The sequence below is a fragment of the Muntiacus reevesi genome, chromosome 4, assembly GCF_963930625.1.
Source record: "Muntiacus reevesi chromosome 4, mMunRee1.1, whole genome shotgun sequence".
Classification (NCBI taxonomy): domain Eukaryota; kingdom Metazoa; phylum Chordata; class Mammalia; order Artiodactyla; family Cervidae; genus Muntiacus; species Muntiacus reevesi.
The window spans coordinates 117,999,280-118,023,180 of NC_089252.1; the positions used below are offsets into that span (position 1 = coordinate 117,999,280).

General features: G+C 61.8%; 1 protein-coding gene across 4 annotated transcripts in view; it reads right to left on the reverse strand.

Moving 5' to 3' along the window:
* Positions 1–3,208: 3,208 nt before the first annotated feature.
* The window catches only part of CHCHD6 (coiled-coil-helix-coiled-coil-helix domain containing 6), a 99,086-nt gene continuing 78,393 nt past the window's right edge, over positions 3,209–23,901 (reverse strand). The window contains exons 6-8 of one of the 4 annotated variants that reach the window (XM_065935456.1): positions 13,566–13,636; positions 3,965–4,061; positions 3,237–3,376 (exon numbers count right to left, since the gene is read on the reverse strand). In XM_065935456.1, coding sequence (XP_065791528.1) covers positions 3,371–3,376; positions 3,965–4,061; positions 13,566–13,636 — 174 coding nt within the window. In that variant the 3' untranslated portion in view covers positions 3,237–3,370. Of the gene's footprint in view, positions 3,377–3,898; positions 4,062–13,565; positions 13,637–23,901 lie in introns of all 4 variants that reach the window. The other 3 variants (XM_065935455.1, XM_065935453.1, XM_065935454.1) reach the window with 3 other exon arrangements.

The window sequence follows — 23,901 nt, forward strand, 5'->3', positions numbered from 1 at the left end:
AAAAAAAAAATCCAAGTGGTGCATGAACGAAGCCCCAGGAAAGGCCACCTCCCTATCGGGCCCCCGGTCACCTCCCAGGAGCGCGGGGTCCCCAGCTCCTCGCATCCTGGCAGAGACTTGCCCGGGATGCCCTGCCTCTCTGCAGAGACGACCCCACAGCAGCCCTACCCCAGCCGCCTTCGCGGGCCCCCGTCTCCCACTATCAGGTTTCGGAGATGGTCCAACAGGGCCACCTCGGAACCCATCACCCTCCTGGAACCCAGCCCGTGAACCGGCCCCGGGAGCCGCTCTGCAGTGTGACCCGACAGGTCTGTGGCTGAGAGGGCGGATTCCGCTGGACGCCCGCAGGCCTCAAACCCCCAGAGGCCCGGGTGACGGCCCTGCTGAGGCCCCACGCTGGACCCAGAGCAGGAGGGAACTCCCCAGAAGGCGGGCGCTGCAGGCCCTTCACGGGGCCTGAGGGGGAGCAGCGTGGCCGGGCCCGGTCCCCGTGTCTGAGCCCCTCGATCCAGCCATGCTGACAGCTTCCTCCCGGACTCCCCGTCACACAAGCCGGCGGCCCCTGCCCACCTGTCCGCTCGAGCGGGACCCCCGTGCTGTGGGGTCCAGTCTACCCCGACCCTGCACTCCAGATGGCCTGGGGTGTCACCCTCCCTCTGTGGGCCTCTCGTGGGCACCCGCATTTTGAGTCTGAACACTCATGTAATCAGTCTACCTGTTCCACAGCTAAACCCCAGCAAACACGTCTTCATAATTAGTTGATGTTTATTTACCGGGAATGACCAGCCCGTTAAATTTAACGAGGCAGGTTGTCAGGTACGGAGCGGAAGTTTCTTCCTCGAGCGGGACCCAGACCTGGCGGGCTGGCTGCTTCTCTGGCTGTGGGCAGCCCCCACTCCCGGCCTCCGGCCCCCCAAACCCTCTGGTTGCCCCACATCCCCCCAGCAGGCTTCACGTCCCCGCTGCCTGCTGGGCAGGTATGACGTCCTTTGCTCGAGGACGTCAGTTCTGCGTGTGGGTGCCCACGGGGCCGGCCAGCCAGCGGGAAGCGAGGGCAGGAGCCCCCAAATGCGGGCGCGGGACAGCACTGCCATGAGCCTCTGGAGGCGGGGGCGGGGGTGCTACAGAGGCATCGCAGTCAGTCAGGAGCAGAAAGCAGGTACATAAACCCCAGCCAAACAGCATGACCCCGAATGCATGGACACGCGGGCCATGAGCCAGGCGCACCCCCGCCCGTCCCGGGGCCGGCCCGTGTGTATGGGCAGCCCTGTCCCTCTCCACGACTGAGCTTCTGAATGGATCCCCGAGCTCCAGGCTCAGGCTCCGCGGGCCTCATGGCCGCGGAGCTGGTGGGCAGAGCCCGTGTGCTGCCTTGTCGCCCACGCCATGATCAATGCGGGAAAGGGGGGCTCTGCTCCCCGGGGAGGCCTCTCCTAAGCTCCGCGGCCACGACGGAGGCCCCAGGTCGGCACTCAGGACCACAGGCCTGGGGCACGGATGGGGTGGGGGGTGCCCTGGGACTCCTGGGAGGATGGGAGCGTGCGGGGCGCCCATCAGGAACTGACCCCAGGGCTGGCATGGCCCACGAGGGAGGGCGCCGGGGGCGGGGGGCAGCTGGGCACGTGGCCTCTGTGCCCACTCCAGCAGGCGGTTCTGGAGTGAAGCTCTTTACTGGAGGGAGCGGACTCAGGTCACAGGCCGCACGCTGGAGTGGCCGGAGGGGCCTGGGCGGCAGGTCCCCTGCCCTCACCCTTGCTGAGCGCTGACCACGGCCACCCATCACGGCCCCGAGACGCAGCTGCCTCCCCTGGGCTCTGCCTCCCCGGTCACTGCCCGCCCCAGCCGGGGGGCGGGAGCGTCCCGCTGGGGCGCACGTGGGGCTCATCGGGACGCCCGCTCCGGGCTTTCGCTCCTCCAGGTCCTCGGGGACCACCTCCATGGGTTCGGTCTCCGTCTCAGCGGTCGGGACTCTCTGGTTCCTGGCTGGACCCTGGACATCCCAGCCGGCGTGTCATGCCGACCCCAGTGACCAGGTGGGATGGGAACCCACCCCTGTGGACGGTCACACGCCAGGACCTGGGCCCAGCACGGCTGCCCTGGGCCCTCAGCCATGCCGCCCTCCCACGCCCTGCTTCCTGCCACGGATGGCCACGTGCAGGGCCTGGAGATGCGGGCCCACACGCAGGCTCAAAGGCACACACGTGTGCACGCACCTCCCCACACACCAGTGACACTCGGGGGCACAGCCTGCAGCCACCCTGGGGGTAGGGGGAGCCTGGGGAGCCTGGGGAGCTGCTGGGGCAACAGGGAGCCAGGGCAGGAGCACGCGGAGGCACGGCCGGCCGAGACACGGGCACACGCTCGCAGGCGTGCACACGCGGACGGTGCACACAGGCCCCTGCACAGCCGCAGCGAGCCTGCCGCCGGGTGGGAGACCTGGACGCTGGATGAGGCCCTGGGCAGCAGAGGCTTCTGCCGGGGCCCCAGGAGGGCCGTGGGGGCTCCCGCTGAAGGGTGGCCCCAAGGCCACTCAGGCTCCATCAGCTGGGACCTGCGACCCCCGCTGACCACGGGGATGGCCCCCCGGGCACCCTGCCGCCCAGCTGGCTGCTGCGGTCCTGCTCGTCTGTCCCTGCAGAGCCGGGGATGCCGCCCGGGTCTCTGGGGGGCGTCTCCTCAGCCCACATGCAGCTGGGCAACCCACCCAGCCCTGGATGCTGCCCCGCCCCAGTCCCACACCCAGCCGTCACCCCGTCACCCCCGGCCCTCATCTGCGGTCCCCTCCCCACCCCGTCGCCCCCGGCCCTCATCCCCAGCACCAGCCGTCACCCCCGGCCCTCATCTGCGGTCCCCTCCCCACCCCGTCGCCCCCGGCCCTCATCCCCAGCACCAGCTCACCCGGCCGAGAGTCAACCTGGTCCCCCCTCCCCATTTGTGTCCAGTCCTGCCAGTTCCAGCCCCGGGCTCGGCCTGCTCTGTCCCCTGACCCACCCCTGCCCTCCCGAGGGTCACCGGGACCTCGTCTGTGAGGCCCTCCTCAGGCTCATTCGAGCCCCACTCCTGCAAGGCCAGGGCGACGCCGCTCAGAGGGGTGGACCCTGACAGTCTCTGCAGGAGGCGCCGGGGGCGGGGGTGCGGGTGTCCCTCGGGGCCTGGCCCGGGGCCGCGGGGGCTGCGTGCACACGAGGAGGCAGCCCAGGGAACCAGGCACAGACATCTGCTTTATTTGTCTGCGAGTGGGGTGTACACAGCCTTCTCCAGCAGAGGGGCAGGAGCGTGGGGGGAGGCCGCGGCCGGCATCTGGACAGCGGCCCCACGGCAGGTCCAGGCTTCAGGCTCCACATCACGGTGGGCCCGGCACCGGGCTGCGTCAACCCTGCAATGAGAAGGGTCCAGTCAGCAGGCGTGCTGGCCCCGGCTCTGCTCCACCAGCGCTGAGCAGGGGTCCTCCCCAGCGGCCCCAGGCCTGGACGGAGCCCCCTCAGCTGTGCGTCCGTGGCCTCCCGCCCCTGCCCAGGGCCCTGCCTCGGTGCAGAGGCCAGCTCCCCTCAGCCCGCTAGGGCTCCCCGTTCTCTCTGTGGGACCCGCTCAGCAGCGCCGTCCACAGCCACATGGGCGGTAGGGCTGCGGCCGGCCTGGGCCCAGGGGACCCGTGGGCACCTGCCCCTCCCTGGTGCCCCGGGCAGCCCGGAGCTCTCGGGGCCTGCGATCGGCAGGGAGGATCAAGGCAGGGCCTCGGGGTCAGCCTGGGACCGCCACGACCCCCTGCCACCCCTGGGCCAGGGCCATCAGGCCGCACGCTGGCCTCTGCCGCCTCGCCGTTCTGCTTCCCACCCCGTGTCAGCCTGCTCCCCCGCCGCCCTGGAGGCCAGGGCCTGGCTGGACCAGCCTCCCTGACCTGGAGCCCGGGTGGGGCCGCGCGTGCCTTGTGAGCGGAGCCGACGCAGTGCTGGTAGGCCCTCACCAGGTCGGCGCACAGCAGCACCTCCTGCAGGTGGTCGCGGTAGCAGCGGAGGATCTGGGCCTGCAGCCCCGAGCACACGGGCTCCACCCTGCGCGGCCTGCGGACACGGGAGGGGCCTGTGGTCACCCCAGAGCGCCCGCGGGGCTCCCTGCCCACCCGCCCTGCTGTGGGCCCACTTCTCCCCCGGGGCCATCTGAGTTCTCAGCTAACACACACAGGACGCACGCGGGACGCGGGGAGACCACAGCACGCCTAGGGCAGAGCGGAGATGCCCAGACTCCTGCCCGGGGAATCTCCGCGGCGGCCTGGAGGGGTCACCGTCCCTGCTGTGCCTGTCAAGGGAGGCCTGGGCCGCACACTAGACTCCACACGTGCTCATCTGAAGAACGGCTGCGTTCTCTTTTTTCAAAGAGTGAAGCAAATACAGAAAGCGAAGCAGAGTTCACTCTCAAGTCAGCTCCTTTCTGACGCCTCCGCCACGGTCCCTCCCATCCTCCCCTCCCTGGGCCCAACATGCTGTCCTGCACACACGGCCACACTTCTGTGCACAAGCACACGCACACATGCGCACACACGCACACTCACGCGGACACACACGTGTACACACACGAACACACGCGTGCACACATACATGAACACACATGTGGACACGCGCGCACACTCACACGTGCACACGTGCCCCAGGGCGCGTGTGTTGAGGACCCTGGCCCCGCAGCTCCAGGTGGGGCGCCGTCTCTCACCCCCACCCCCCACACGGAAACCAGCGGCTGGGACCAGGAGGCTCCAGGACGCGCTTTCAGTGTCTCCAGGGCTCCGGGCGGGTCCACGCGGGAGCCCTGGGGCCCGGGCTGAGCTTGGGCGCCGGGGAAGGACCCCACTCCCATCCCCGGGACCTGCAGGGGGACAGCGGCCCTGCCCCAGGCCCAGTCCTGGAGTCCAGCCCCCGGCAGGTACCAGGACGGAACGCGGCTTGTGACACAGCTCAGACTGCCCGCATGTGCAGCTGAAGGCTGGAGGGGCTCAGCGGCCCTCGCCACAGTCTAACTGCCCGGCCCCCAGCGCCGCCCGACGCCCTCCCCTCGGAGCCCCAGGCCCTCTGACGTGGATGAAGCTAACGGAGGGCCTTTCAAACGCCTCCGGACAGACGTGCCCTCTCGGCCGCCCTCTGAAACACCTTCCTGTGCGCTTCCGCCTGCCCTCCTCCACCCCGCCAACCCTGCACAGGGAGCCTGCGCCCGAACAGGGCTCCAGCCCGGCACACCCCCTACGGTCCTTCACACCAGCCTAAATGGGGGGCAGGGGGGACCGGGGCTGGGCGAGACTGGAACCTCAGGATGTGGCCTCAGCTGGAAACGAGGTCTTGGCGGATACGGTGGGTTAGGGTGGGGTCAGCCCCTGATCCAGCTTGACGAGTGTCCCCCTCCAAAGGAGGAGGGACACAGACCACCAGGAGAAGCCATGTGGCATCAGAGGCAGAAGCCGCAGTGACGCGCCCATGAGCCAAGGACGCCAGGCCTCCCAGCAGCACAGAAGCTGGACACGCTGGACACACGCCCGAGACCCCTCGAGCTTCCGAGGGAGCTGCCTACTGGCTGCAGAAGCCCAGGAAACACCGTTGGCCGTGTAGGGAAGTGGTGGAGTGCTGGCTGCGCGGAAGCCAGCAGGAGGCAGACGGCTGGCCAGTCCCTTTCTAACAGAGAAGAACCCACATCCTCCATGACAGAGGGCTTCTCGGTAAGCGGCTTGGATGGGAAGGCCGCCTCCAGGCTGCCCCGGCTGCACCTGAGGTCCGCGTCATTCTGAGAACCAGCCTGCCCACACAGTGGCCCGTTCTGCAGGTGGGGACGCTGGTATCAGAGGGCCTAGGCGACCTGCCCGAGGCCACGCCGCACGAGACGTGGCAAGCGTAACGGCCTGCTTGTCTGGCTCTACGGCCCCCAGGCCCCATGCTGCGTCCACTGAGATCCACTCCAATTCAGGAAAACTCCCCAAAGGTTCGGGAGAGGAAACCGACAAGGGTACGGAAAAGCAGCAGAAGACACGCGGGACTCCGGTTCCCCACGCAGCTGGACACCCTAACTGGGAGGGCGGGTGCCCGTGCCAGCGGGGGGCCGGCCCCCCAAACCTGCAAGCCCCGCTGCCCGCAGCCCCTCACATGTCGCTCCGAAGGCTCTCCTTCCACCAACGAGAGCACGTCACCGCCCTTCTCCCATCACCACTGCTGACAGAACCTCCCCCTGGTGGCTGCAGTGGAACTCGGCCAGCAGACGTCCTTCCGACACCTCGGTCCTGAGCCACGCCAGCGGAGCAGACGTGGGAACAAGAGTCTCATCACCGCTGAAGGGCTGGGGGCTCCCTGGGGCCAGACGTCCGTCTCTGTCAGGGCCGGGCAGGCCTGGCTGCTCCCTGAGGATGCACTGCCCCGGCCACGGCTGCTCCTGTGCGCCCAGCCATCGGCCAGCAGCCACGGGGGCCTCCACCTTGGCCCAATCCCGGGAGAGCTCACCCCGAGGAGACAGGGCACAGACAGACCCCCAGGGCCGCTTAGCTGTTGACAGGGCTCCTCCCTGGGCTGCACACACGCATCCGTGCACACACGTGTGCACACACATGTACACACACGTGTGCACACACACGCACACACGTGCACACACTCATGTACAGAGCCAGTAGACCACTCTTGACTCTGGTCCTTTGTAAAAAAGCCCCCGCCCAGGAGCTCCTGATTCAGCAGACGCGTGGAAGGGATGTAGGCCTAGGGGCCAGCAGGGCTTGGGGCTCGGGGGTGTCTGAGCAGGCCCAGGCCAGGACCCCCGGGACAGGAGAGCCATCCCCTGGGGTCCCCTGGAGGCCCAGGGGTGGGAGGCACCAGGGAAGGAGCAGCGCCACCTGAGGAACCCCTGGACCCAGATGCTGGACCCCTCTTCCCCTGCTCTCTCTGAGGCCACCCATCTCCTGCTGACTGGAGTCCCCCCAGTCTGGCTCCCCGAGACACCCCTGGGGCCTTTCCAAGCCCGCTGGTGGGGCGCCCGGGCCAGGATCTCCCGCAGAACTGAATCCAGGCTGCCCCACCCCCTGCCCCAGCCCCACCAAGCCCCAGCATCCCCAGCACGCAGGCAAACCAGTGGCCTGACGTGCTTTCCTGGGAGCCGCCACGCCATGCGGGACACGGCCTCCAGCCTGCTGCGCCCCTGCTCTCCCGAGCCTTTACGCGGCACAGCCGTACCACCCCGGCTCTCGCCCTCTGCCCAGAGATGGGCCAGCAGTCCCTGCCTGCATGCTGAGGCCCAGGGCCTGCAGGGCCAGCTCGCAGTGTGGCGTCCAGGGCACTGCGCCCGTGGGAGGAGGCTCGCCGGGGCCGGGCAGGGGTACCGCAGGCCCGTAGGTGTGGCACCGGTGGGCGCCGCTCGCGGTGTCTCCCCAGGGCCGCGGCCCATTCCTGGGGGCCATCTGCAGCTGCGAGGACACAGTGGCGGGGGTACTGCCCTTGGCATGTCCGTGGTGGCCCCCGTGAGACGGGCATGGAGTCCACAGGGTCCAGGGGTGAGCCACCAGAAGCATGGCCGAAACCTGAGGCTGGCTGCCCAGGCATGCAGACCCCGGGATGAGGGCCACAGCGGCCGCTCCAGCCTCAGCTGGTCTGAGTGAAGACCCCTAACCCTGCAAAGGGATTTGACTGGAATCACTCGCAAGCAGAGTACAGCCCAGCAGAGCCGAGCCCAGCAGAGCCCCATCGGGGGCTGGCCGGCAGGGCCCCGTGGGGCTCGGGGACAGGAGATGGGGGCTGGCCGGCAGGGCCCCGTGGGGACATGGGGCTGCTCGGGGCCTGCGTGCCCAGCAGTCTCCCCCTGCTTCTCTGCTGGGCCTCCAGGTGCCTCCATGTCGGAAGCAACGCCCCGACCTCTAAGTCTCCCCGGGTTGGACCCGTCCCCACTGGGGTCACACCCCGCACACCCAGCACAGAGAGAGAACATGGCCGAGGCCTCTCTCCTACACCCTCTCTGCCCGTTCCCGACCTGTCAGCCTGCCGCCAGGACCGTCCCCACTGGGGTCACACCGTGTCTGGGTGCACACAACACATCTGGGTCCACCGGCGCCACAGCGGCAGCCGCCCCGAGCCCACGAGTCCCCGTTTTTGCTGCCTGACCAAGCGTGCACTCCACGAGCCCATGCCGGGGGGCGCAGGGGGCTTGGGGAGAGCTGGGTCCCGGCCCGACCGGCAGCCACCCCGGCAGGGAGGCGGCCAGGCCCCGGGATGCAGCGGGCACTGTGGGCTGCGGGAGGAAGCGAGGCGGGTCCTGCTCGCTCCAGTTCCCGCGCCCCCGGGCACCTGTCCCCTCCCCCAGGTCCTCTGTCCTCACCCCGTCGGCCCCACCGGCCCCCCGCATCACTAGCTCAGACCCCTGCCTTCTGGTTGTGGAGGTGCTGGAACAGGAAAGGCCACGCCGCCAGAGGGACGCATCCAGGGTCTGCGGTGGGGCTGCAGACAGAAGGCCTCTGTGGTCACGGAGCACGGCCTGGGGCAGCTCGGTGGACTGGAGGCCCTGGGGCGGTGATTCACCGGGTCAGAGGAAGACGGTGCTTGTCTCTAGGGGGGGCTGTGAAGATGCAGACTCGGGCATGACCTACCAGGTACCTGGGATAATGCATGAGTTCTTATTCCTGAGACCTTTCTGTCGGTTTGAAATCACTTCAAAATAAAACCCAACATGCATGGCCATTTAAGATGACTGAATGTATTCGAAAGGATGCGTGTACCCCTGAAAGATCCCACCAGGGCCCCTTTTCCAGCTGGGACGGGGGCAGCAGGAGGTGTGACAAAGTGATTCTGCATCATCTCAAAAAAGCGCTTGAAGAAGCTCTCAGGTGCAAGGACTTGCTCTGCTACATATTTTATGTCTTAAATAACTGAGCGACAAGGTATGTTTACACACATTTGGAATGCGCACGCTGGCCCCAGAAGAGTCCAGGAGATCCAAGGACAACAGGGCGTGACTGGGTGGGATTCTACACCACCGCTGACGGCACAGGGTTCCCTGTCAGGGAAAGAACCAAGCTGGGTCTGCACTTCACGCCCCACACCTGAGAAACCACAGGGGGTCGCCGGAAGCCCGGCTTAGTGGGGAATAAAGCCCAGCAGGTGTGTGTGCATGCGCATGCAACTGCACACGCGTGTTCTCTGACCAACGATTCCCTCTAGGAAGATTTAAAGTGCACGAAGTCCGTTAAAGCTGTCTGTCACAGTTGTCATTATACCGCTAAAAGAAGAAATTGGGAAGCTTCTCAGTCTCCTTCAGTAAGTAATAGATTACATAAATTTTGACGCTAGGACGCCCCTGGTGGTCCAGAGGTTAGAATCCACCTACCCACGCGGGGGACACAGCTTCTGCCGCTGGTCTGGGAAGACTCACACGCCGAGGGACATAAACTGCATCCGTGAGCACAACTACGGAGCCCGTGTGCCTGGAGCTGCGCTCTGGGATGGGGAAGCCCGCGCGGTGAGTGGCCCGCACACCCCGGGAGGGGCGGTCTGCCCTCCGTGCGGGAGGAGACGCGTGCGGGGCAACGAGGACCCAGCACGGCCACAAGTACCAACAGAAGTCCTGCGAGGTTTGAAGGAACATTCTGACCTTACAGGGCAGCAATGCGGTATTTCACGTGAACACACAAACCCACGCTTATGGACACGGAGACAGGTCCATGGGGACTAGATGAGGGGCTTGACATGTGTTTCCAGGAGCCCACCGGCGCCCGGCGGTGTGACTGTCCACAGACTGGGCAGAGGCTGAGGTCAGGGTCCAGGAAGGGTCTGCCTCCCCCACCCGCTGCCCACAGGAACGCCGGCCCTGCCAGGCTCACCACGCGGGGGGCTGTGAGTGACCCACTGTGCCCAGACCAACACACACACATACTGCACGGGAGGGCCCTGGCCTTCGATGTGAAACCCACGTGAACTCCTGGGCTGAGCACTTCTGCCACGTCAGCCCAAGTGAAAGCCGGAGCCCGCGGTCCCCACCGACCCAGGCCTGTCCAGCCCTCGCCGCGTGCACTTTACCTCCCAACCAGCTCCATTCACCATGTGAGAGATCGCTATGCCGCAAATCACGCTTCCTGATCTTCCTTAATTCCTCAAGATGCATTCTGCTGCCTCTGACGAAACAAACGCAGCTTCACTGCTCATTATTACCGTATGCAAAGTGTCATAAATTTTATACCCAAAACGAGCAGCAAGCTTTGTGTTACAAAAGTCCTATTTTTCCTCTTAGAGCTTCAACCGGACTTTTGGTCTTTGCTTAAACAGGCGCTTGCACTGCGCTGCACATGGTCCTGAGCGGACGTGAGGCATCCACAATGACAAAGCCTGAGAGCAAAGGGTCTCCTGTCACCAGGCTTCCAGCCCTACGTGCTCCAGCCAGGCACCAGACGTGGCTGAGGGGCTGTCCTCCCCCGGGACTCCAGCCTGGCCCCGAGGAAGAGGCACCCAGGGGTCCTGGGCCCCAAGGACTGGCCGCCCCGTGAGCCTGGGCCCCAAGCACAAGTTACTGTTTGGACCTGGGCCCGGAGGACTCCTCACTGCTTAGACCAGGCCCCCAGGACTAGTCACCTTTAGAGCTGGGCCCCCAGGACTGGTCACCTTTAGAGCTGGGCCCCCAGGACTAGTCACCCACAGTTTAGACCCGGGCTTCCAGGACTGGTCACTTAAGTTTAGATACAGGCCCCAAGGAATAGTCACCTATGGTTTAGACCCGGGCTCCCAGGACTAGTCACCTATAGTTCAGACCCGGGCCCCCAGGACTGGTCACTGTTTAGATCTGGGCCCCAGGACTAGTCACTGTTTAGTCCCGGGCCCCCAGGACTAGTCACCTACAGTTTAGACCCAGGCCCCAAGGACTAGTCACCTATGGTTTAGACCCGGGCTCCCAGGACTAGTCACCTATAGTTTAGACCCGGGCCCCCAGGACTGGTCAGTTTAGATCTGGGCCCCAGGACTAGTCACTGTTTAGTCCCAGGCCCCCCGGACTAGTCACCTAAGTTTAGACACAGGCTCCCAGGACTAGTCACCTATGGTTTAGACACAGATCCCCAGGACTAGTCACCTACAGTTTAGACCCGGGCTCCCAGGACTAGTCACCTTTAGAGCTGGGCCCCCAGGACTGGTCACCTAAGTTTAGACACAGGCCCCCAGGACTAGTCACCTATGGTTTAGACCCAGGCCCCCAGGACTAGTCACCTAAGTTTAGACACAGGCCCCCAGGACTAGTCACCTATGGTTTAGACCCGGGCCCCCAGGACTAGTCTCCTACAGTTTAGACCCGGGCTCCCAGGGCTAGTCACCTTTAGAGCCGGGCCCCCAGGACTGGTCACCTAAGTTTAAACACAGGCCCCCAGGACTGGTCACCTATGGTTTAGACACAGTCACCTTTAGAGCCGGGCCCCCAGGACTGGTCACTGTTAGGGCCGGGCCCCCAGGACTGGTCGCCGTTAGGTCTGGGCCCCCAGGACTGGTCACCTAAGTTTAAACACAGGCCCCCAGGACTAGTCACCTATGGTTTAGACACAGTCACCTTTAGAGCCGGGCCCCCAGGACTGGTCGCTGTTAGACCCGGGCCCCCAGGACTGGCCGCCGTTAGAGCCGGGCCCCCAGGACTGGTCGCCGTTAGGTCTGGGCCGTGGGGTTCGTCACTGTAAGGCTGTTGGGGCAGACGGGACCTACGAAGCAGCACGGACACCTAGTTCAGGACCGCCTGGTGGCGGTGATGGCACAGGCTGGTGGGTCTGAATGCAGACCCTGGAGAGTGGGGAGGGCACAGAGGACACAGCATCACAGGCCTGGGGCCCATGGCTTCGTGCCAACACTGACATCCTGCCAGCAGAAACCAAGACCCAGGGGAAAGCCGGCCACGGCTCTGGCCAGCGTCCCACGTCGCCAAGACACGGCAGGGCTGTGCAGGCGCCAGGGACCCAGAGCCACGCGCAAGACGCACGCTCTTTCCAAAACGACTCCCAAACCCAAGTGACTGTGTCTTTAAAACAGGGAACCAAATGTCATAAAACTGGTTTTCCCATCTAGAACTGAAGTGACCTGGTTTTTCACTTTTAGAAAGTCCGTACTTCTAACCAATATGGAGAAGTTCGCCCCTATCTGAGACACACCCAGTTTCCCTGACCAAGAAGACAGCATCAGAGGAGTGGGGGAGGCCTGGTCCCGCGGCTCAGCTGACTGCAGCAGGGCTCCGACGGCGACACCCGACGGGCACGGGCCAGGCCCCGGGGCCAAGATCCCTGAGGAGCTGCCAGGAGCCAATTCAGGGACAGGGCTATGTGCCCGATGCACAGGGAGGGGAACAGCGTGTGGCCTTCAGTGAGCCCACGGAACTCTGACCACTGTCCCCAGGGGGCGGCGGCAGGCGGTCCCCACACAGAAGGGTGCAGCAGCCACGGCCAGCTCGGGGATGCGGCGCTTGGAGCGTCCATGCCCACTACACAGCCAGCAGCCTTTGGGAGGAACTGGAGGTCGCTTGCTGGAGCATGACCCCAACGGTCAGTAGGGTCCGGCTGGCAGGACTGCAGCGGCCGTCGAGGGGCTGCCCACGGGGTCCTGTGGTCTCGGGCTGCCCCAGGCAGTGGCCCCGAACCTCCCCTCATTTGCAAGTGTGTTGAGGGGTGGGGGTGACAGCACGAGTGATGGTTTGGGGACACTCTGAGGGGTTCTGAGGAATCAGCCGAGGTGTACTCTCCACTTCTCAGAGGCTGGATGGCAGAGAAGCCTCAGAACTGGGGCCCTCAACTCCCTGGGGTCTGACTGCACCAGGGACCCAGGCCCTAGTTCTGCGGCCTCTGGAGAGCACGCAGGAAGCCCCAGAGCGGCGGTGGCCAGCCTATGCCCTGCACGCCGTTTCTCCAGAGGTGGACCTTGGGACAGAGGGCTCCAGGGTTCCGGCGCCGCCACCTTCTGCCGGGGCCTGCGGACTGCCACCCAGACCTCTCACAGCTGTGCGCAGAGCCACAATCACCACGCTGCCTGGGGCCTTCGCTCTGGCCTAGGCACGCGGGCCCAGAGACGACATGCCCCTGGGAGTTCAGCAGAGCCGCGGCCCGTCGCCGTGCAAGGCCCTGAGGCCCGCTCTCCCGCCCCACGGGGCCCTGCGGACTCTCCCAGGTCTGCACCCCAAGTAACAGCTGCGTCTGCCTCAGGCTGCGCCCTGGCTCCTGACGCTCCGTCCCCAGGCCCCCAGCGCGGGAGGACAGACGGACACGACGCTGTAGCTCAGCCCTGTGCTGCCCGAGCTTCCCCACCCAGTGTCCTGCAGAAGTGTGTGCCCCAGGGCTGGGTCACCCCGGAACCCCCAGGACCAGGGGCCAGCAGCACCCCTTCTTGACTCCCTGGAGGTCTGAGTCCGCAGGACACGCAGGATGTGGGCCTGGAGTGGCTCTGCCCCAACCCCTGACATGAGACAGAGCGGGGGCCTCAGAGCAGGGAGGGACGCATGGCCGTCAGTGTCCCTCCAGAAGCGCGGGATGAGGCTCAGGGCCAGGTTTCCCCGAGGGGCAGATTTTAGACACAGCTGAGCTCGCAGGGAGGAGGAGAAGGGACTCTTACTTGATGGCGCCCTCCACCTTGGCAGCTGCCTCGTGGAACTGCTGTGATGACAGCCTGTACGTCTCGAGGTTCTGCAGAGAGAGCACAGGGCCACCCAGTTACCGCGGAGAACTCCTGCGCCCCACGCCCCGCCCGCCGCCCCGCTGGGCCCACGGAGGCCGGTCCCCTGACGGCACAGCAGGCGGGCCTGGCGCACATGGACCCCGGCCCGGGGGTCGCAGCCCCTCGAGCGGGGCCCTCGCCCACCTGAAGGAGAGCTCTATGGACACGTGGTCACACACGCGACTCGTGGGCTCACAGCACAGGCCGCTCTGGGCTGCACAGGCACCTGGAGACTGTGCGGCCCTCAGCCCAGGACGGTCACCGTCTCTCGGGGCATCTGCTGAGCGCCGTTGCATGCAAGCCCGTCTTACATGCCTCTGCTGCCCAGAGATCTGAACCAACTTGCCCCAAGCCTGGACCGCAGCCCAGGACACCCGCCGCACTGCAGGGCCTGTAGGCCCCGGGCCCACGCTACGCTCCCACCAAGGCTACCCTGCTGCGCGGGCCGTCAATGCAGGAGCCATGCAGGGCAGAGCCGGGGGGCGGGGGCCGCGGGGGACGGAGCCGGGCTGGAGCCCACGGCGCCCCGGGTCAGTCCCCACTGCTCTGTGCCAGGCGAGCAGCCTCAGGCACCCGGCCCAGCAGCCCACACACTGCACGTCCAGGGGAGACCGACGCACGCCTGCCCCCAGCTCCCGTGAGGCCCCAAGAGGGCCCGATGTCTCCCAGGACACGGTCCTCAGCAGGCCGCCACGGGAGGAACCTGACCCGGGGCTGCCTTCAGACACCCAGCAGGTGCCCGGTGGCCCGCACAGGCCTGGGGCCACGCCTTCCCACCTCAGTGCAGGAGGCCTGGTCACGTGGGGCCCCCGCGGCCGTCAGCCTCCCAGCCTGGTGCTGGGACTCCGCCTCCACGGGAGACACGGGCAGCCTGGACCCTCTGGACCAGAGGGGGCGACAGCAGGCCATGTCAGAGCCCGGCAGGGCGGGCGCCGGCCCCACAGACCCCATCGTCCACCTCAGGGGCTGGGGTGACGGGGGGCACCAGGACCAGGCCCTCGGCCCTGCCCTGGCTCCTTGGCCCGGGGAGCCGCCTCCTGGCGGGCACATGGAAAGGGTTCTGAGGAGCAGCGGGGCCCAGGAGGGGTGGGAATCGGCTCTGGGCTGTGCTGGGGGGCCAGCTGTCGGGCCCAGGCCCCCACCCCAGTGACAGCGTGAGCCCCAGCTCCCGCAGCACATCCCTCACCTCAATGAGCACTGGGGGCTGAACACCCAGAGCAACAGGCAGGAAAGGAACGGGGCTCCCCTCACCCCACCAGGCTCTCCCAAACCCTGCAGGGACGTGTTGACACCTGGCCTTCCCCAGGGAGCCGTGTGGCTCCAACCTGTGCCCTCATGCACGGCCTGGATGGGGGGACCTGGATCTGCGGGGTGGCCTGGGTCCGTGGGATGACCTGGGTCCGCTGGGGGGCCCAGGTTCACAGTCAGGCGGGCTGTGGGCTAGGCCTGTGGTGGGTGAGGTCTGTCACAGGAAGAGCCCGCAGGCCGAGAAGCACCGATAACCCCGGAGCCGCTTCCTCCACGGCCACAGGACTCAGAGGCCCGCCCTCCGCCTGCCCGTCCGACCTGCCTGAGTGGGACCGCTGCCCCCACTGCAGCCCTGGAGCAAGCAGCACCCTGTGTCCACCCAGCCTCCTGCGGCCGCTGCAAGGTGCGCCTTCTGAGCCTGCAGCCAGTGAGAGCGAGGCCCTCACAGGCTCCACAGAAGGGCTTCAGGAAGGACAGGGTACCCCCCCCCACACACGCCAGGACCCTGTGCATGCCGGGGGTCCTGCCACAGCCCGACCACAGGGACTGCAAGGCTTCATTTTTCAGTGTGGTGGCGCCGTGACCCCCCAGCCCTGCTGCCTGGGAACCCAGTGGCACCCCATCTCCTGCACCTGGTGGTCGCCTGTCCCCTAAAGCAGACCCGAGGGTTTCGGAGCCCCCTCCTCAGCCCGTGAACAGCCAGTCTCCTCCGCTCACGCTGCTCAGAGTGAGTCTGAAACCAGAAGACCTCATCTCCATTAATTAAAGCTGCCATTAAAAATTAAATAACATGAGTAAGAGGGTGTGAGCCTTATCTCCATGGGCTTTAAGAGTCACAGCGTTTCTTCAATTACTTCATGAACAGTTTCCATATTTCATCCTGCCTGATTTCTCCAAGGGCCTGGGTTCTCAGATCAAAAGACAGGGTGCAGGTGAGCGGGACGGCTGCACCAGGGTGGGCGCCGCGAGGCTGGGAGGGCAGCATGCGGCTCCTGCGTGAGGACCCCTGGCAGCTGGAGCCCCGGGAGCCCGCTGCCCTGCTTCTCTGTGCCCTGCGGACGGTCACAGAGCCCCCTGAGCAGTGTCGCGGGCACTGCTGCAGAGGCCACGGAGACGGCGAGTTTAAAACGCTCGGGGTGGGTGGGCCTGCACAGAGGAAACAATGAAACTCTTAAAAACTACACAGCCCACTGCACGGCAGCCAAGGGAAAAATCTGAAAGGGAGACTGCGTTTCCCGGAGGAAAGCTCTCCGTGGGAGGGAGTCCCAGCTGCGTCGCTCCATCCATGCCCAGAGCTGCTGGCGCTGGCGGTGCCCAAGCAGCGGCCCCCAGGAGCAGCTGAGGGGGGAGCAGGGCAGATCCACCAGGGCAGGGCGACACGGGGCACATGGCCGGGGCAGAGAGCCGAGGGCCAGGCCGGAGGAGGGGCTCGGACCCTCCTCCAGCAGAGAGCATCTCACTGGACGCTTCAGGACAGAGGAAGAGACGGTCATGGCTCTGCTCTGTGGCCGCGAGAAGCAAACCACCACCTGGGGACACTGGGCCCAGGGGCTTCAGAGGGACCCCAGGCCGGGACAGTCAACCAGCGGGCCCTCCAAGCCCAGAGCGGTGCTTCCGCTGGGGCCCCTCCCGCCAGGCCCCCTCACGGCCTGGATCCTCCCACGGCCTCTTTCCTCATGCGCCTGACTGGCTGCCAGCGCAATCTGGCCGCAGTATGAACTGCTAATTGGAGTGTGACGCTGGCTCCAGGTGAGAGCCCCTGTGAACACCTGCTCTCAGGAACAGTCAGGGAGGAGGCGCCCCACCGCTTCCTGCTGCAGCCCCTCGAGGCCCAGGTGCCCCACCGCTTCCTGCTGCAGCCCCTCGAGGCCCAGGCTCCCCTGGGCTGGGCTGAGCGTCCTCGCACGTTGAGGGGCTGCTGAGTGTGGCTGGAGGGCTGCCGCTCGCCCCATACGGGAGAGAAAACGAGCGCCCTGGGCAGCTGTGTGGACTGTCCCCCTGTAGATGCAGACATCAATGCAGACACGCACGCACGCGCACTGCACTAGGCCCACGCAACACGGGGTCCACGCTCACGCTCTGTGGCAGGGCCCTTCGGGACGGGGTCAGCTCCAGCTGGAGTGGGGAGCTGCTGGGAGTGCAGACGAGGGACCGGGACACGCGAGCTCTGCGATGGTGGCGGGAGGCTGGCCGCCAGGCGGGCAGCTCTGTCCTCACAGAAGCCTGGCAGGCAGCCAGGCCTCCATGCAGGTCAGCTGGTTCTCACACTTGCAGAAACATATTTGGCTAAATGAAGAGCTAATTAGTTTGAAAACAAAATGCACAGCACAACAGAAAATTAAAAAGAATTTTTTAAAGTGAAGAGACAAAATTTAACTACACTCTGTGACTTGGTGGTGCCCCAACCCTGAGCAAAGGGCGGCAGGGTCAGGTCCCAGGACCGCTCCCCACGGGCAGCCGGAGGACCGGGAGCCACATGGGGCAGGGACTCAGGCCGCAGGGGTGCTGCCCAGGCTCCCCACGCCGAGGTGCTGGCGCTGAGATGGGGCCCCAGCCCAGAGGATGCTCCTGCTGCAGGGACCGCAGACGCCTGCTTCCAGAACCTGGCCCCAGGGCCGAAAGCGTCCCTGTGCGGCCAGCCGGGGCGTGGGCCCGCTGGAGCCGGGTCAGCGGCCTGTAGCAGCAGCGCTCCCAGCCTGTCTGACGGGCAGACTGGCCCCGGCCCTGCTGGTCAGCGAGCTCCCACAGACCCAAGTGCCTGGGACACTGGGCGCACAGGGGTACAGAACCAGGGCCCCCACAGGCAGCACAGCTGTTTTCTAAACTCCTGGGGCCCTCGGTGGGGTCCCGACCCCCGTTTCCCCGTCCTGTGGCCTCACCCCTGCAGGCCTCAGCCCTGGAGCCACAGGGCTGTCGGAGCCCAGCCTGCAGGCTGGTGGGGGTGGTCTGGGGCAGGCCCAGGCATCGGTGTTTAAAGGAGCTCCCGGGGGGGTCCCCTGGGCACCCAAAGTGAGAACCACTGCTCGGAGCCAGGGGAAGCTAAGCCTGCTTTGCTGCTGATGACGCTGTGCCACCAGCCGTGGCTGCTGCTCCGGAAAGAGCTCCACCCCCCGGAAAACCTGGCTTTATTCCACCCTGCACACTACCAAGGAGCGCTGCGTTGCCCAGCAGCTTGATACTTGCGGTTTGAGAATTTTTAAAAGAAAATCAAAGAAGGAAGGAGGGCAGACTATCTCAGGGGCCCTGTCACCTCCGAGGCGACTGGAAACACATCCACTCCCACAGTCAGCTGTGCAGGCAGGCCTACCCCCGCTCCTCCTGAACAGGTGAGTCTTCTGCATGCTGTCACCTCCTCTGACGCCAACTTCTGATCTCGGGACAACTTCAAAATGCTGCCAGACAGCAGGCTCCGCGGGGATAACACAGCTAAGTGCTGTTGCTGCTGTTCTGTCGCTCAGGCGTGTCTGACTCTTTGCGACCCCATGGACTGCAGCACGCCAGCCTCCCCTATCCTTCACCATCGCCCGGTTTGGGCTTGAGCTTAAGCTTGCTGAAACCATGTCCACTGAGTCAGAGATGCCATCCAACCATCTCATCCTCTGTCGTCCCCTTCTCCTCCTGCCTTCAATCTTTCCCAGCATCAGGGTCTTTTCTAATGAGTTGCTTCTTCGCATCAGGTGGCCAAAGGATTGGAGGTTTAGCATCAGTCCTTCCAATGAATATTCAAGACTGATTTCCTTTAGGATTGACTGCTTTGAAATTGCAGTCCAAGGAACTCTCAGGAGTCTTCTCCAACATCACAGTTCAAAAGCATCAATTCTTTGGCACTCAGCCTTCTTTATGGTCCAACTCTCACATCCATACATGACTAGTGGCAAAACCATAGCTTTGACTAGATGGACCTTTGTTGGCAAAGTAATGTCTCTGCTTTTTAATATGCTGTCTAGGTTGGTCATAGTCTTTCTTCCAAGGAGCGTCTTAATTTCATGACTGCAGTCACCATCTGCAGTGATTTTGGAACCCAAGGAAATTCTGTCACTGTTTCCATTGTTTCCCCATCTATTTGCCATGAAGTGATAGGACTGGATGCCATGATCTTAAGTTTTCTGAATGTTCAGGCTTCTTTATGGTCCAACTCTCACATCCATATATGACTACTGGAAAAACCATAGCTTTGACTACACGGAACTTTGTTGGCTCAATGTACATGAAGTGTAAATTATTACCTAAGTTAAAGAGAATTCCTGCATTACTGCAAAAATGACTAACTCAATTCAAGCACCATAAAGGCTCTCGCTAAGTGTTTACTAAAGATTGTAGGAGACTCTGGAAAAGGGGTTCCTTCTCTCCGCTCTGACTTCAGCCACAGGAGGGAACGGGGCTGTGAGGAGCACCTGCTGTGTGCCAGCCCCGAGTGCTGTCACACACCTCACCTTGCTGGTTCTGCAGAGAGTCCACTGAGGCTGGGAGCTGGATGCGACAGGCGGTCTGCCCAGAGCCGCCTCCGTGGAAGAACTTGACACACAGAACAACAGATGCAAGTGAGGGTTTAGCTCCTTCCACAAACGGACACGTCGACGAGCTGAGACGGGAACTCCGCAGAGTGGGCAGGACACACGTGAGACCCTGGTGCGCGGCTGCTCTCAGGGTCTGCAAACACCAACAGGAAATGTCACAGCACCCCGGAAAGCCGGCAGGCTGTCATGGACGCCTAACGTGTGGGTGTTGCTGAAGGATACTTTTTAAAAGGTCCTATTTTCATATCCAAAAATAAAGCCCAACAGACGCGGAGACAGCAAACCAGCAGGAGCTCTTAAGTGGGACAGGCGTGGGGTCCATGTTGCTGGGCTGTGCTTGAGGGCCTGGCAGCTGGCACGTGGGTCCACAAGGGGCTCTGAGCAACTTGAAAGCCCAACAAGTTGCTTATTCACTCGAATAAGTACATAAGAAACAAGATCGACCCAAAAAGACCATTTCCAGCCCAAGCAGCATGTGGCAGCCGCCCACAGGGGCTGGGGGCCGTCTGCCTGAGGAGGGGCAGAGGATGGCTGGGCTCGGGGAGCCTGACTGTCCACCCACTCGCCTGCTCTCTCCACCTGAAGCCACTAGAGTTGGTTTAGTCATGATGGCACTTCACCTCCCAACACTTCAACCACATTCCCCGAGAGCGGAGGAGCTCTGATGTTCTAGATAAACAGAGAACAGCTACCGCAGCCAGGACCCTTCAGGCCCACAGGAAACTCCCGGCCTCAGGACGCAGAGGGGAGCTGTTCCTCGTGGAGCCCCGACTCACAGAGCCCGGGACCCTGACCGACAGCCACCGGACACCTCTCCATTTAGGGGGAGAACCTCAGCCACAGCCCTCCCGCGACAACAACACGTGAGCTGCGGAGGGGTGCTGGAAGACTCCCTCCCAACACGGAAGCCATGGCTTTTACCTGGATTAATTCTCATCACAGCAGCCGTGAACGGGTGACAGTCCATCACTCCTTCCACATTGAACAGTTGTTCTTTTGTAAAGACAGTCTTCCTGTCCTTCCTTCTGTTTCTGGAGGTTTTTGTATCAGTTTGGGCTTAGATCTTCTTTTCAAGACCCGCCACCTTATAACCCTCGTCTGCCGTCGCCCACTGTGGCGTGCGCACAGGCGTCCGCCCCGGCTCGGGGGACCGCTCTTGTGCCAGCTCATGTGTGCTGTGTGGACGCGCGTGGCCTCGCCAAGTTCTGCACACCCCTCGGCGTGTCACAAGCAAAGGCGTCCACTGCCCCGAGAGGTACGCAGCGCCATCTAACTGCAAGTCTAGTCTGCATATCTAACAGCCAAAGGAGAGGAAACTCTTTTCATGTGCTCAGCTGCCATCCGTACAGCCCCGTGGTGGATTTTTCTAATTGGATTGTTGGGTTTTATATATTTAATTTTGGGGAGTGCTGTCAGAGTATCTTCTATATTCTAGATCACAGCCCTTTGTTTGGTGCGTGCTCTGCCAATGTTTTCCCTGGCTGGAGCTCCTCTTTTCATCCTCCTCACAGGGTCTTCCACAGAACCAGAGTTTTGACTTTGATTTTGATGAGGTCTGCTTACAGACCTTGCTTTTGCTGGCTTTAACCTCAGGACCCAGATGCTGCTAGCACACAGCGGTCTGTAATGCAGGGCATTCTCGTGTGTGGATCTTGCGTCTGGTGACCTTGCTAATGCCTTCATTCGTTTCAGGATTTTCTTTTCTTCTGTCGGGCTCCTCTGGTCACCCACGAAGGTGGTCAGGTCACGTGAAAGCAGGAACCCTCTCATTCCTTCCCTCCTGCCCTGCAGCCTTCATTTTCTCTCCCTGTCTCGCTCAGAGGCGGGTGCCTGCCTGGTCACAGCCCCCTTTGCCCACACGGGGATGGGCTTCCAGAGTCTCACCTTTGTCTCCGGTGTCAGCTCAGGGTTTGGGGACTCTCTCTCTTGTCTCATGTCCTTAACGAGTTAAGGCAGTTCTCTTCTACTCCTGATTTTCTACAGACTTTTATCATGAATAGAGCTGATTTTTGTCAAATACTTCTCTGGATCAATTAATATGATCCTATGATTTTCCCCTTAGATTGTGAGATCTGAGAGATTTCACTGATTTTCAGACACTGACCCAGTGCACACCCAGAATAAACCCCACTTTGTATGCTGTGATGTATAAACACATGGTGTATAATTCTTTTCATACATTGCTGAATTTGGTCAGTAAACTTTGGTTGAGAACTTTTGTGTCTAATTTCACGAGACACATTGCTCTGTAGTTTTCGCTTGTCTGACAAATATGGCCTCATGAAACGAACTGGCAAGTTTCCCCTAAGCATCTGTTTTCTAGAAGAGATTGTGTAAAATTGGTCTTAATTCTTCTTTGTAGAGCTCTCCAGAGAAACCATGTGGCCTGGAGAGTCTTCTCCTGGAGTCTAATAGTCACGAAGTCCATTTCTTCAGAGGTTACAGGACTATTCTGTGTATCGACCTCATCTGGGCTGAGTTTTAGCAGTTTGTGGTTTTCCGAGAACTGGCCCATTTCTTCTCCATCACAGACTCTACAAGCATGAGGTCATGTTTCTCCATTCCCTTCGAGTGGCCGTGGCGTCCGTGGGGACACAGCCCGCTTCACTGAAGGGGCTTGTCTCTTCTCTACGCCTTCGTCATTCCTGCTGGAGGCTGTCGATTTCATCAATTTCCCCCAAGAACCAGTGTCTGTTGCATTAATTCTCTCTGGCGTTTTCCTGTCATGATTATATTTTTTGCTATCTTTTATTATTTCCTTCCTTCTACTTGCTTGGGGTTTATTTTGCTGTTCTTTTCCTAATTTTTTGAGATTTTGAAACTTTTCTAATTTATGGGTTTATTGCTATACATTTCCCATTCAACTCTGCTTAAGTTGTAGCCCATATATTTTGATATGCTGGTTTCGAGTCTTTCAAATTTGTTATGGTTAGTATTATGGCCCATGATACAGACTATCTTGGTCTCAGAGGTGCTTGAAAATATATGAATTTTGCTGTTGTTGGATTATATGTCATTTGGACCCTTTATATCCTTGCTGATTTTCTATCTATTGCTGAGAAGAGGGTGTAGGACTCAGACTCTTATCTGAGACTGCTTCTGCCCCATCGATTTCTGCTCCACGGAGGTGAGGCCGCTCTTCTTCGGTGCAGACACAGTGAGGATCGCAGTGCCCTCCTGGTGGACCGATCCTTTCATCAGGTCACACCCTCCCTTGTGCCTCGTGCTTTTCTTTGCTCTGAAGCGCTCTATCTGATATTAATGACTCCTCCCATGGATTTTGGGACCAATGTTTACACGATGTATCTTTGCTCACCCTTACTTTTCACCTGGCGCTGTATTTGAGTTTCTTATAGACAGTGCAGCTCTGTGCGTGTGTGAGAGACAGAGAGATCTTCCCTGTCAGCCTCCAGTGTTCACTGGTTTATTTAGATCATTTACCTTTAGGATGATTACTGACAGCCAGAGCTTAAGTCTACCATTTCATTACATATTTTCTGTTTGTTCTCTCTGTTCCTCCTGTTTCTCTTTTCTCTCTTCCTGTGGGTTAAACATCTGACTTATTAATAGTGTGTCTGAGTGACTGCTTCATCTAACTTTCTCAGCGGCTGCGCTGTGTAATATCACAACACACACGTAACGTACAACCTGCTGCTCCTGACGCTCAGCCACCCAGCCTAAGGTCTGCAGTCCCTACTTCACTTACATTCCCTTGTCTTCTCCACTGTCTACAGTCTGCTTGGATATATGCAGACTGTATATGTGTGTGTGTATATATATATGCATTTCTGTACATGCATTTGTCTCACATCATAACTTGTTACCTTTTTTAACAATCAAATATGATTTTAAAAATTACTGTGACAAAAGATAATCTTGTATTTATCTGCATTTTTAACTTGTTCTCTGTTATTTCTTTCTTGTTCATATTCCCAAATTATTTCTTTTATCGTTTTCTCTGCTTCAAGAACTTACTTTGCCACTCTTCACAGGTACACTGGGCAGCCACAGCTTCTTCCAGCTCTCTGTGGCCTGAGAACGTCATTTCCTCCTCACTGCTGAAGGATAGCTTTGGTGGGTGTAGCATTCACGGTTGAGAGTTTTCTTTCAGGACTTGGTAACAGACCACTCACTTCCTTCCAGCCTCAGTGATGTTACACGGGGTTCCATCACTCATCACATCAGGGTCAGGAACACCAGTCTTCCCTGACTGCTTTCAAGTCCTGTCTCTAGTTTTCAGAGATCTCACGACTGTGAGGGGAGATGCAGATTCCCTCGGGTTTCCTTTGGAACCTGCTCGGCATCTGGGAACAGAGCCTTGACGGCATGTCTGCACCCGCCTGGCTCCTCTGAGAGCCTGGGGCAGAAAGTGCTCCCCACCAGCCGCTCACTGGGGGTCCTCTGGCAGTGCCTGGCCCCGCAGTGTTCCAGGTGGGAAGGCGTCTCTGGCCTACAGGCACCAGGGGCCC